Genomic DNA, 14,485 nt, shown 5'->3' on the forward strand with positions numbered 1-14,485 from the left:
GTGAAATTAAAATATGCGTGGTTATTTAGATTGTTATGCACATGTTCCTTGTATCGTAATTTAATTAACCGCATTTAAATAGAAATCTAGTATATTTAAACTTTCTATGTTAAACTGTTAAAATTGTACTGTTATTTATTTCATCAGCAGTAAGCGAATAAGTCGATAAGAATAACTAATACAATTTTTATCAATGGTCATGATATTGGAATCTATTAATCATCAAGACAGTATATCCCAACTCTGTCTGTTGCAGCCTGTGCTTGCAAATCGATGTCTATTTAATTGGGTAATAAACTAAACTATCAATGTTTATTCTCTCTTTAATACTAAGAGAACTATCATTATTTAAAAAGAGTTTTTTTTCGAAAGATATAACAGAACAGATTTAATCTTCAAATCACTATTAACGTAACATGTCTATCTAAATTATAATAATGAGAGGAGGGTTTAAATTTGTGTGCGTCATTTTGTCTATTCCTAATCCCTGTATAACTTTTGGTAACCAATTTCCTTGTGGGAATTGAAATGGAATAAATTTATAGCATTCACATCGACCCTTATCCATTCCACCGAATAAAACCGCTATAATTTCCATCCAGACCTAAACCCGACCATTTTAAATTAAATCCAAAACCTAAATTAGGATGCTGCTAAACTTGCTACAACATATGTTCGAAATGGGTCATTTGGACCAAATCTCTTATGAGTCTTGGTCATCAAAATGAAAAATACATTATCATACACGATACATTTACTTATGATTTTAATAATCATTTGTAAATCTACAAAGCGCTTCATAACAGCGACTTACTATACCTTCTTACGCATTTATTGGACTTATTTCTAATTGCTTGAAATTATTAATTACTAAATATTTGTAGAGGAATCTTGTTAATTTGTAGAGCGCCCCAAAGGCTTTGAGGCTGAATCCAACGGGCTGTCTGTCCTAATTAGTGTTAACAAGTGCTCTCAACTTACCTTTCTGAATCCTAAATGAGTGCCGAGTTTCATACCGTTGGTGTCTAGCAAAGTTCTAAATTCTTTGGACGTTAAATTAGAAGGTCATGTGAAGCTATAAATATTAAACTCACAGATTGATGAATGAGTGATGTATAGAAACTTGATGATGATGACGATAGGATGTAATACTTAAGTTCTCATATGATATATTTTATTGTCATGTATTCAGTATTTTAGAAAATTAATGAAAAAGTTATGATTAACAAAATTATATCACACCTAATATGAAATTATATAACATACTAGCTGCACCCGGCAAACGCTGTTCTGCCTTACTCTTATCATTTAGAGGTGTGAAAAATAGATGTTGTCCGATTCTCATAGATACCGGATAAGCACAAAAAATCGGAAAAGCCGTTTCGGAGGAGTATGACAACGAAAACTGTGACACGAGAATTTTATATATTAGATCTCCACGTTGAAAATCATTAAGGTATGAGTTAACATTTCTAGTGATCTTTAAAAACAAAATGTACCTGGAAAAGGTACCAATTATTATGGGTTTTAAATGATTGGGTGGATCTGGATGAATCGGGCTTAAACATGGGTTCAAAATAATGTACGAAAAAACGTTTACCTGTTAAACATTTAGAATATGTTTTGTGTTGTGTTTTCGTCTACTTGATACTTAGGTACCTACATAACAATTAATATTAATATAATTGGACTTGTTACGTTTAACAGACGTACCTAATGATTATTACAATTATAATTGTGACATCAAAATCGATGCAAATGTTAATTTTAAATTTATAAAAGCTTTTAGAAATTAAAGACTTTTAAAGGGATTTGAAATGCGATTTAATAATTATATTATTAACCCGACGTTTATGAAAACTATCTAATTTGATGAACGACTAATATCATCTTGTTATATCTTGTTATATCTGTATGTCTTACAGATTGTGTGTTCTTGTGATTTGTTTTACGGGTGTAGTTAATACGATAGGAAATAAAGTAGTTCAATTTAAGGTGTACCACAGATAATGTATTATTTACATACCCATAGGTATTTAATAAATCGCGTAATACCTATCTGTTTCGTTATTGAACAATTGGATGGACTAATTAAATAAAAGCAATAAGAACGAAAGTTCTTACAATCATTACCGCCGTCTGTTTATTAAAACATTCCGATTCATATTCCAACGCATTATTACAGACTGGAAACCTTTTATTTTGAATCGATAATTACAAACTATGTTAGGACTTACTAACAAATGTATTTAAAACTAGACCTAGTAACTGGAGGATAAAGTTGAAAATTGCATTGTTATATATGAACCAATTATATGACCATCAGGAGCTTCGGGTAAACGGGTTTCTGTCGCGCCTCAAGATGGATGGACTGGCTTCTGGCCATCAGTTTTTTTTCTCTATCTGTCTCTTTCTCTTTTATGAAAAAGGATGAGAGATATAATCGATCGGTTTAAGATAGTTTTAATATATGATAAGTGTATTCATGGAATGTTCTGAATGAAATATTATTTTATCAACTTTAAGGGTGTTAGTTTGGGGTACATAATTTAGTTATGCAGGTATAATTATTTCTTATACATATTTTTATGTATATACGCATATACGAGTAGGAATAAAATACACTATAAATGAAGCTAAAAATCAATGTTTCAATTAGATCTAGAGATTTGAGCGTCCACCTATACTATAAGTAAAGATGTTATCTGTTGATAAACGTTAGATTAAAAAATAGGCATTTGTTTGAATTTAAATATAGAACTCACAATGTTTTAACTGGTTGATAACTAGTTGCATAATAAAGATATTTCATTATTATAATGATTCAACATACTGTACTAATTAGGAATAATAACAACATAAAATAATGATAAGATTTCTTAAATAGAAATCATCGTATTCTGCTATTGACATTTCAGCGTAACTGTAATTTTTAACGTAACATGAAACCGAATCCTTAGTTAATAATAGTCATCCTTAATTAATAGACATCTGCAACAAAGCCATTTACATCACCGTGTTAATTTAATATGCATTAGATCTCTTATCAGATCACAGTACAACGCGTGTATAATCGACATGACGTGTCCGTGTAAGTGAAATAGGTAATATACTAGATTTATGATTAAAACCTTTATTATAATCAACGGCCCAAAAACGAAGGAGAACCTCATTTTGTTTTTGTTACTCGATTACTCCGTGTTTATGCAACTGATTGATGTGCTTTTCTATGTGCTTGATAAGATATGGTTCTCATTTGGTCCCATTTTAGAATGGTGTAGTAGAGTGGTTCTTCCCTTCAGAGACGTTTTATTAACTTCATCTGTATGTTTTATTTGATCCACTATAAACGGAGAGATTAAATTCAAACTTTGTACTTTAATCAAGGATGGGTGATAATACAATAATTTCTTTCCAGTTAATGTTATTAACCTCATTAGGATTGCCAGGATTAAATAATTTCCATTATCTGTATCTACTCGGTATGAAGGGAACAATGTAGTCGATACCTATTGTCACGTGTTTGTGGTGATTTTTATATGTTATTAATATTCTACATGCTTTGACGTATGATTATTGATAACCGAACCAATAACTACTCTGGTAATACATTTCTATTCAAATTCAACCAGCCTCCGGAACGTGGGTCTTGAAAATTTTATAATCTTCACTTGGTAAGTTGTGAAACATGTTAAAAGTGCCTTTAATAAAGGTACGTATTTGAATTTACTTAGTTTTGCATTGCATCAAAAACAATAAAATGAAATAAGTGGAGTATAAAAATAAATTTAAAGAGTACCCGCAGTTTCCGCCTAAATATAGGTACCAACATTGAAAATGATAATATTCAGACGCGACCGTATGTAATAAATTCAAATTTTCTTTTAAGCCCCGATAAATACGGAGGGAGGTTTAGAAAAGTTTCGTGGGTTCATCTATTTGAAACGGAAGCGACTAGGTTTATTTATAGCCTCTGCGGTGCCTTGCCATCGACCTGTGGTACGCATAATATATTATTGTCTGTGTAAAATATGTATTGAAGAACGCTTGTAAGTTTTAAATTGAATTTCATTCTGAGTCTGACCGTTAATATATTTACCTAATAGTTTCTTTAGAATAAAATTCTTATTTCAAATAAGTATAAAATATAAACATTTGCCTGACGGAAGTCACAGATCAAATAAAAATATCAGTTGAATGTTAAATATAGCATTGGAATTATAAGTAGCTAATTCAGATAATAGCGATGACCAGTATCCGCAGTTCATTTCTGTGGTAAAATACAAGCAGAAGGTAAAATAATTACATACCAAATTAATTAATGAAGACAACTATAACGCACCTTATGTCACTCTCCTCTAACTTCTCTTTGCCATTGAGAAACGTGTATTGAACGCAACGAAAAAACCTCAAAAAACATTCGTCATTGCCTTCCTTTTATGTCATCGCAAAACCGAATAAACGAATAACTGCTCCAGAGATCGTTTGTGAACTCGTTCGTGTAGCGTTAAATATGCAAAAGTACAGGCCCGAGACTCAGAAACAATCAGGGATGAATGCCGGCTATTCAAGGATATCTTGTTGAGCAAACGTTTGGGATACGGAGGTTACGTAAAGAATTTGCTTTAACTTCTTTATTAGATTAAATTAAATATTATATTTAATACTTCACAAAAGGATCCTATGAATATTGTTGAGACCCTCATGAACTGTGTCGTTTTGCGCTGTTTATAAACTACTGCTAGTTGACCCGGCAAATGCTGTTCTGTCTTACTCTTATCACTTAGGGGAATGGAAAAAATATGTTAGATGATTCTCAGACCTATCCAATATGCACAAGAAATTTCATGAATATACTAATACTAGCTGCGCCCCGCGGTTTCCGCATAAGTCCGTATCCCGTAGGAATATCGGGATAAAAATTATATGTTATTCCAGTTGTCCAGCATTCATTGCATTCGGTTCAGTACTTTTTGCGTGAAAGATTTGTCTTTGTGTTTAACAAAATTTTGATTAAGGACAACAACTGAGGTGAGTGAGGCTGAGGGAAGTCTTGTATGAGTTAGTTTTTTGATATTTCTTGTACACATTTTTGACTTGCATAAAAGTACTGATACTAGTAGACTTATATGTCAGGGCATGCCAAGATTATGCTGCTGAATTACATACACTTTAACCAAATTTAAACGAAACATTTCTGCATTAATAAACCGTTAATTAATTAGTATTTATGTCGCTAATTATCCGTGGACAAGCTGTCAAAAGGGCATTTACATCGTTGGCAAAATAACGTAATAACTCACGATCGTTTGGCGCGCCATTACTCCACGCCAGTACCCCCGCAGCCAAAACCACACTAGTTATGAGATACATTGTAACACTGCACCTATTTACTGGAATTGCTTTATATATAATGACCGTGACTGCCCACCGCTATCATTAGGTCCATCCGAATCGACCTTGACAATTGGATAATCGCCGGAACGTTATTGTTTTGTGCTGGGACAGTATACTCCGTCGTGTTGTACCAAGAAATTTAATTAGATTCGCGGGGAATATACAATGTAGTACACGTTTAATGTATAAAGATAATCCTATAAACAATTTTATAATAAAATATATATTGCTTTACCTATTTGTTTTTCAGATAAAAGCTGCTTTCACATATATATACTAAAAATATACACCTGAGGAGTTTGTTAGTCTGAACGCGCAATATAATTTCAGGAACTATTGGGCCGATTTCTAAAATTCTTTCACTGTTGGATAAGTATGTAATTTACGAGTGCCATAAGCTACATTTATACCACGTTTGAATCCAGGGCGGTCTATATCTTAAAAAACGTTCTTGATCAAATTAAACTCCACGCTAACGAAATTATCCGAGCTGACCATGTTCATTACGGAGTGTTAAATGTTGACTCTAAATCGATACAAACGCGTTGCTAGGCATCTTTGTTGGGGATGCTCCCCTAAGTGCAAGCTACCCCAAATGCGTATTCACAATAGCTTCCACACTGCTTTTTGTTACTCGTTATGTCGCTTATTACAATTCATCGCTGATTCATTATTTTTACTTAATCCCAGATCGATTGTGCTCTTAACCGTTCTGGTGTTTGACTGCGTTATTGATTGTTGCCTAAAACAATTGAAAGAAGTGTTTATTTTTATTATTATTCTGCGCAATCCGCCCCACGATCTTTGACCATTAATACGAGAGCGTAATGGAACAGGCAATAAAATACAATGTTGCTTGTGTTTGTACTGTATTGTTACTTCGTCATACAAATTGTACTATGATATTTCAAAAACTTATCATATAGTATTTACTGCAATTAGTGATGGCAGTCCAATAAGTCCGTTGGTTTTGAATTACTTACTATATACATTATGCACGATTATGTATAATGTATGTGTATGTAATATAGAGTATACATCAATGTTTTGTTTAATACCGCATCAAATTATCAACTTTTCGAAGGACTGGGGGAGCTACCGTCGTACAGCCATTCACATAACTTTTTATTTCTGTCACGTATGCAGGGGCAATCAGCAAATAAAAGAAAAGTTTCACTGAAGTATTATATTAGTTAATATACATAGGCCTTAGTCGTGATTTCGTGAGAATAAAAGATTTTTAAATAAATTTGCCTCCTATAGAATACATAAATATGCATGTTGTAAGACTTAAAAAAAATTAATTGTTAAGAGATTTCTTCTTCATCTTAAACATTACATACACTACAGAAGTTTGATTTATTCATGTAAGCCTGTTTCTTATCGTATGATTGATCCCGTATTCTGTAATAAAATATAAATCATAGTATGCTTTATTTCTATTTGTAATATAATATATTAGTAGCTACTATAAAACCAAATTTACACTAATACCAGTTCCGTTTGCACATCGTTATAAAACGAACAATTCTTCATTCGAATTTGGCGCGTGATAAATAATCACCAATAGTGTAGAGGCTGACTATTTCATTCATTAATGTAGAATACTGTGTGACGTAGTAGTCCTATATACTATACGTGAGAGACCAACGACCTATGTTTCTACGATCGGAATGCAACTCAACGGAGTGCTTTTGAAAATTTTATCGCTTACTCAGTTCGGTAACAAGAGTTTGTTTAGTCGGTTGTATTTAGTTGTAAAACTTCCAAAGAGGTTTTACGTTATGGTGACGTTAGTGTGGTTTGTTAGAACAAACAACTAAACAACAAGTACCAACTACTAACAATTATTTTATTATAATAATTTAATTAACTTGAAAGACATGAAATTAATATTTAAAAAATAAATATAGAAAATAACTGATTTATTAACGCTATGATATACCGCATATAACCACTCAAACATTTATATCTTTCCCTTTAATTTAGAATTAAACTTCGTGTTTCCTTAACAAATATTTATGCCTCTTCCGCCTCTTATGAATTAATATATCTCCTCTAGTTTTTGAGCCTTATTCCCAACGGGTTACTTACCTACTTTTTAGTATCAGTGGTCTGCTACTACAATTTAATAACATGATCTATCATTTAAAATGAACAATCCATCTTTTCTTCGTCAAAATATTCTAGTTGATAAATGTACAAGAAAACCCTTTAATATCTATAGTGTCTATAGTTCCGCCTTAATAATAGCCCATATCGGATTTACTTTAATTTTAGAAATCGTATTTCTTATATATACAAAAAACATTAGCCATCAGTTGATGAGTCATGACTAACGACATCTATGTGAAGGTATTTCAACGTATGCCAGGTTTTTGACGTCGAGAATCTTGCGTAGGTTGTTGAATAGTCCCCGTATATTTCTGAGAAGTTTTCTAAACTTTATGTAATTAAGTAGCTAGTAATGTGAGAGTAGCATGCAGTCATTAATTTCCTTTGTATGGGTTCGTTGCAGCATAAGATATATACAGACATATAAGGTACAGAGCTCGATTCCTCTGTTTTAATTCTATTATAAGAAGCTTATTGTTATTGTTAAGAAATATATAAGGCAGGGTGATTTTTAAACGAAACTCAATATCCAAAAGTAGACGTTTAAACCGAATAGGCCTACATAAAAACTAAAAAAACAATATAATAAATGTCGTATATATTCGAAAAGGAAATAGTAAATTTCTATTTAGTTGATTTGTTGTTCCACGAATTAAACAAAAAAATCTAAATTTATTCGAAAGAGAAATTCCGCTCGATTGGCGACAGAATTGCTTTATAAATTCCAAGTAACTGAATTAGCTATCAACAAGGTAAATATTTTGGTGGATTTTCTTGGAAAATAGTCTATATAAAATGCGTGTCTGTAATACGTAGAAAATTCTAAATTGCATTTGGACAACTCAACAACACGCCATGTCTTATAATTTGACTAGTGATTTTTGCTTTATTTACGTTTAAATTGATTTATGAAAGACCCTATTTATTTTTCTTTTATAAGTAGAAACTTTTGTATTTTTGTATGTTTGTAACGGTTTCACGCAAAAACCACTGGACTGATTTCAAAAATAATCTGCCATTGCACAGCTGCATCTTCACTTCATAGGCATTATAGCCTATGTAATAGAGGCGAAGAGCTTTAAAAACAGTTATTCAACGAAATATTGTCGATAACTGACAGAATTCAATACAGCATAAAATTCATAAGATAATACTATATCTATGTTAGTTTATTTTCGGAAACAAGTAATTCAATATAAATACAAAGAATAAAAAGTTGGTTGTTGTCAAATTAGTCTTAAAGTATGACAATTATTGTAGCTAAGATGCTATAATAATCTATCGCTATATCCAAGTAATTTTCGCTAAAAACTTATTTCAGCTAAATCTCTTGAACCTGTAAGAGCCATTATCGCGTATATATTTTATAAGAGTTTATCGTTTGCTATAGAAAATCTTCGGTAAATGATCATAAGTTGACGTCTTTATAACTTTGATGGAGACTTTACTTGAGAAAACTTTTAACTTCCATTCCATTTGCTGCAGGGTTTATGAAGGTTGATATTTGAATAAGGCAATCTTTACCACGCCTTTGATGATAATATTATAATATATTTCAATGCTTAATGCGATATATATGTAATTTTATTTTGTTTGTAGAAATTTTCTTCAAGATATCTCATATCTATCTCAAAAGTTAAAAGATATATAATACATACATAATATTTATTTATGAGAGTTAATCAAACGAGATTCTGTATTTAAACACACGTGTATAATTGTATTATATTATATTATCCTACTAATATTATAAATGCGAAAGTTTCTAAGGATGTGTGTGTGTGTTTGTTGCTCTTTCACGCAAAAACTACTCAACCGATTGCAATTAAATTTGGTATGTTGACAGTTGGACAGCTGTAATAACGTATAGGCAACTTTTTATCCCGATATTCCTACCGGATACGGACTTACGCGGTTAAAACCGCGGGGCGCAACTAGTTATTCTATAGAATGGTTAGTGATTGTTTAAAATTACTCTTTGATTCGAAAACCTACACTTTCCTGGAAATGGTTTTTGTTTAAAAATCTACAAATCAAAATGCCAAACAAAGCGAACAAATATCTCATAGTTTTAATAAACATATCTGTAAATTGTTTACAACAACCCCAAACAAACTTAACTTGGCTCATAATTCTGTCGTACGCCGGAAAAACTTTACAAGTTAAACGAGCTGTTTTTCAGACAACTTTCTGTTTTTGTACGCTCCACGGATAACGGCCGTGTAAGATAACATGAATCATGTGATACAGAGTGAATTTTCTGCACATTTTAAGTATTTTTGCAACTTTATAATGGAGATAAACGTGCAAGGTGTGTACGAGGTGTATACAGAGTATAGTATACTATTTGTGATGTATAAAACCTCTTTTGTTCTACTTGTTTTAGGTAAGTAAAACGCGTTGTGATACTAAATCGATTTATAGCATCGTGCATTCTTATTATAGGTTATCATAGACATCAATATCATCTTTTACTTACACGGTTGGAGGGTTTAAAAAGCTCGCTTAGTTATTTGTTCCTGACTTTAAAGTAAATTAATTTCATGCCTTAAACAAACGATTCCATTCTCCGGCTTTATTAAGACTGTTCGTTTTGCAGCCATTGGAATTAAGTGGTACACTCGACGAAACAAAAAAATATAACAATAAAATGTATACCAGAGTTAACACAAGTTCCCGCCATATAAAAATGTTGACAGCGTATTTTCATATTTCTATGTGTAAGGGGTTCTTATTAAACGAGCATGGCTAATGTATAATGCCGTGGATTATAGTGTTATGTATAAAATACAGAGATATTGCACCTTTGGTTTTGTTGTGAAAAATTATTAAACTCGTTACTTACTTTTACAATATGAATACAATAAAGTGACTACCTTATTCGTGTGTCTAGACGTAGCAATTTACTGATGCTATCAAAATTGTTAGTGGTCGATCTATCATCTAAACTGAATATATTTTTAAAATTAGTATCTTACAAAAATGTTCTATATATATTAAAACTCTTACACTTTATCTCCAAGTCATAATTATTTGTTTTGTAAAATGTACAGTATTTCAAATGATATATTATAATATAAAGTTTTATTTAAAAATATGAAGGTTGATATAAAAAAAACCTTACTTGGCTCTCAGTATTGTACTATTTTTACGAGAAATTTGTCAGACCAATAAGAAATTTCGGGAATTTACTGAAAGTTTTCAAAACTAACGAAAAAAAGGTTGCCGACATCTTTCCTAACCCTTGTTAGAGTAACTGGGGAGAATTCTGGACGGAGGGTTAATTTCAGAGAGACTAATTTCTTTGAATCTTTACAAAGTCGACGCATCAGGGACGGCAGAACCCGGGCTTTGGACAAATATTTGGATTCACTCCATATAAAATGTTTGGCAGAAGCAAGCTTGAATACACGTCTCTTGAGAACTGTCGTAATTGCTCTATTTATACAGTAATATTTGTTGCAAGCAAGATATTATTTAAATAATGAGAAAAAAACAAATTTTGCTTAAATAAAAACATATTAACCTAAAGATATAGAAATAATGTAGATACTGATAAGGGCCATGGTTTGTGCTGAAAGTAATCATTTTCAATTGCAATTTCCTTAATATTGCTTTCATGTCATATTGAATGATGTTCGATTTGATGATGTTTCAGCATGTATCTATTAAATAAAAAATAGTGTATTTATCTACTTATGAGCATAAAAAACATATAGGTTTTTTACATTATTATGCATTGAAATATTTTTACTAAATACTATTAATTTCTGCATTATCTTCGCAGGATGCAGTTAGTAAAAATCAAAATGCCTATCACATAATACAACAATTATACAAAACAAATACTAACATCACGTTTTCTTTACAGGACAATAGCTGCAACTCGAAATCATCCACGGTAAGTTAACCCCTCGCTGTCGAAAAATAAAAAAAACGTCCCAAACTTGGCTCCTGGCTACAAAGAGAACGCGTGGTTTCCATTGAAATACGTGTCTACGCTGCAATAGCGTGTTAGTATGACTCACAGGGGGTGGGCGGTGTACCCGGCCACTAGCTTCCCCGGCGGATTCATTTATTCCAATATAATATATATTATTGTGCTACAATATCGCCATGTAATTTGTTTTACATTTTTATTGGTGTATAATGTATGTTTTCATTAATACAACAGTATAACAAAAATAAACCGATTCCAAACCACTAAAAAACGAAAAATATATGAATATAACTATGATATGTGATATATTTGACCAATGATCCACTGATATATATGTCTGTAGAAATAAGTCCTGTTGGCTCGTGCTTTTACCAATTTCATTAATAGATGCGTGTTTTAAATATGTAGAAGTTATTTTGGTTTTCTACAACCAATTTAATATTATTGATTCAAAAGAAATCATGTTTACAAAGAGGTTTTATATGATTTCATCCGTTCTATTTTTTATAAACCATGTTTAGTTGATACCATATAAAAATGAAGTGGTAAAATATTATAATTAATTATTAATTTTGTATGTAGACTGTATAATGGTAAACATTGTTCGTAAGTTTTGACCACCCTAGCAGGGAAAATCCCCAAATTAAAATTCCTAATCCACCAAGATACGTCGGGGTTATAAATGATCGAGAAGTTAATGGATTTGCATGCTATTAATTGGATGAGGAGTATTTGGGCTCGCCTTTTTTAATAAAATTGCGTGATCGTGAAAAATAGAGAAAAATTTAAAGCTGTATTTTTTATTGAAACGTGCTTTTACAGTTCTATGAGTTTAAAAAATACTCTAATCTATGTGTATTTCACGAGTACTTACAAATTAAGATTTTTCGATATAAATTATTGTTAATATGTTGTATTAGTGTATGTATTTATATTAGACTAACATTTAATTATAATTATAATAGGAAAAACTCGGATTGGGTAGTGATAGTACAAAATCTGGAGTGCTGAAATGTAATAAAAAAATTAAAGTTACAAAAAATCGGATTTTTAGTTTAGTCAATGATTATTTACTTTCATTACTTATTACATATTCTAACGCTATCTTCAACATTATCAATATTTCAATATTACATTTGCAACTATTAAAGTCTTTATGTATGCAGTATGGCGCCTAATTGCAAGTATTCACAAGCCAACCGCGGATCCGAATGATTGATCACCAGTAAGCAATATGGAAATAATTTGTCACCAGTGACCAGACTGATCAATTCACTGGGATTTTAATAGAATGCATTCTGCTTTGCTTTTAACGTTAGATTTAATTGAATTGATGCTGAATAGAGGTTCAAGCGATGGTAGCAATTCATTAGGGGTTCGTTTTATTTTAGATTTGATCCCAAACGAAGACAGATGACTGTTCAAGGAATCTTGCAAATTTATTTTTATTTTACGGGATTTACGTTTAGGAATGCATGTGACCTGTGTGTTTGCTTTATATACGTGGGATAAACTATTGCGATTCATTCATACATTTTCTTTACTTGATTTACAATAAGTTTAGTAATCCTATCCAACTAATATTATATAACTAATAAAGTATAATATAACTTTTGTTGTTGTAATATTATAAATGTGAAAGATTGTTAGGATGTGTGTGTGCTTGTTACTCTTTCACGCAAAACTACGAACCGATTTGAAATTTGGTATGTAGACAGCTGGACAACTAGAATAACATATAGGCAACTTTTTATCCCGATATTCCTACGGGATACGGACGTACGCGGGTGAAATCGCGGGTCGCAGGTAGTTTATACATATAAAACAGAGCAATAGTTATAATAATTGACGTAATTTATACACAAAAACTTGGTGTTATTCTTGTTTTATAAAGCATAACAAAAATATGGCAGGTTTTAGATTATATAACGTTATTTGGATATGAATTTTTACGTATTTCGCTTCCAAATATTGTTTCGTATTTATTATAATCATCATAGTTTGTTATTATTTGTTGTAATTTGCAAGCTTAATTTCTAATATAATAATAAATAATTTATTTATTAGAATATTATCATTTTACATGCATTGTAAATCATCATAGTGCATTCACACCAGTCTGATATAAAACTAGGAACATTAAGTGTTAACAATAATAATGGTACAGCATGGTAATCGAACAAAGGCATAGTCGCATACCGGTCGCGTCGGACGTGTGTCGCATCGCAATATGTATTGGCCTTGGCTAACAATAGGGTTGACAAAACTGACTTTTTTAATTTTCTCGATTACAATATGAAAGGACATATTAAGGAAAAGTTGCTTTGTCAATCGGTATCCTCTTTAAATCCCATGGAATTACCGGATTGTTATGTATAATAAATATAATTTATCAACAAGCTAATTAAGCGAATGCCAAAATGCACAATTTAGAGTAGGTACAATTAAATCTATAGAAGATTTAACCGCGTCCATACAATAAGAATTCATGTTATATATTTCGCATCGAAAAACCTGAATAGTTCTTCTGATAATTCTATGTTGACAGCCCTGTTTTGTACCCACGGGAATCTTTGTTCGTTACTCCTGAGGCAGTCGATCCACGCGACAAGACGGGAATTATGATTTCTCTCTTACATTGACATAGCCACGGGCACAGATAACATAATACTATATTGCATAGGTAATAGATAGATATACCTTATATAATCACAGATAGATGAATAAGTTAATGTAACAATTTCGTATCTTACTTATAAACCGATTTACTACTTTTTCTTAATAATAAGAATCATTCACATTCATACATAAATATAAATTTGACTGATTATTCGATAGCTAGCAGAAATACGAAGAAATACACACAAATAAACATTTATACATAAAACTAATATCATACATTCATTACACTTTTTCACACATTACGTATATTATGTACTTTTTTGGAAATCATTATATTCAATTACCTAGTCTTGCCATAAATATTGTAATAAAGAAAAAAGAAAATTGTTAACTGCAAATAACATTTATTAC

General features: G+C 31.3%; 2 protein-coding genes across 2 annotated transcripts in view; one reads left to right on the top strand and one right to left on the bottom strand.

Annotated features, from left to right (window-relative positions):
• Positions 1–5,446, bottom strand: part of LOC119831576 (calcyphosin-like protein) — a 41,132-nt gene extending 35,686 nt beyond the window's left edge. Inside the window, exon 1 of the mRNA XM_038354985.1 lies at positions 5,304–5,446. Within this exon, the coding sequence (XP_038210913.1) occupies positions 5,304–5,373 (70 nt within the window). The 5' untranslated portion in view covers positions 5,374–5,446. The remainder of the gene's footprint in view (positions 1–5,303) is intronic.
• The window catches only part of LOC119831578 (protocadherin-like wing polarity protein stan), a 120,766-nt gene that overhangs the window by 20,651 nt on the left and 85,630 nt on the right, over positions 1–14,485 (top strand). Inside the window, exon 2 of the mRNA XM_038354992.1 lies at positions 11,384–11,413. The gene's annotated coding sequence lies outside the window, so the exon portion shown is untranslated. The remainder of the gene's footprint in view (positions 1–11,383; positions 11,414–14,485) is intronic.

The sequence above is a fragment of the Zerene cesonia genome, chromosome 13 (assembly GCF_012273895.1).
Source record: "Zerene cesonia ecotype Mississippi chromosome 13, Zerene_cesonia_1.1, whole genome shotgun sequence".
Classification (NCBI taxonomy): Eukaryota; Metazoa; Arthropoda; class Insecta; order Lepidoptera; family Pieridae; genus Zerene; species Zerene cesonia.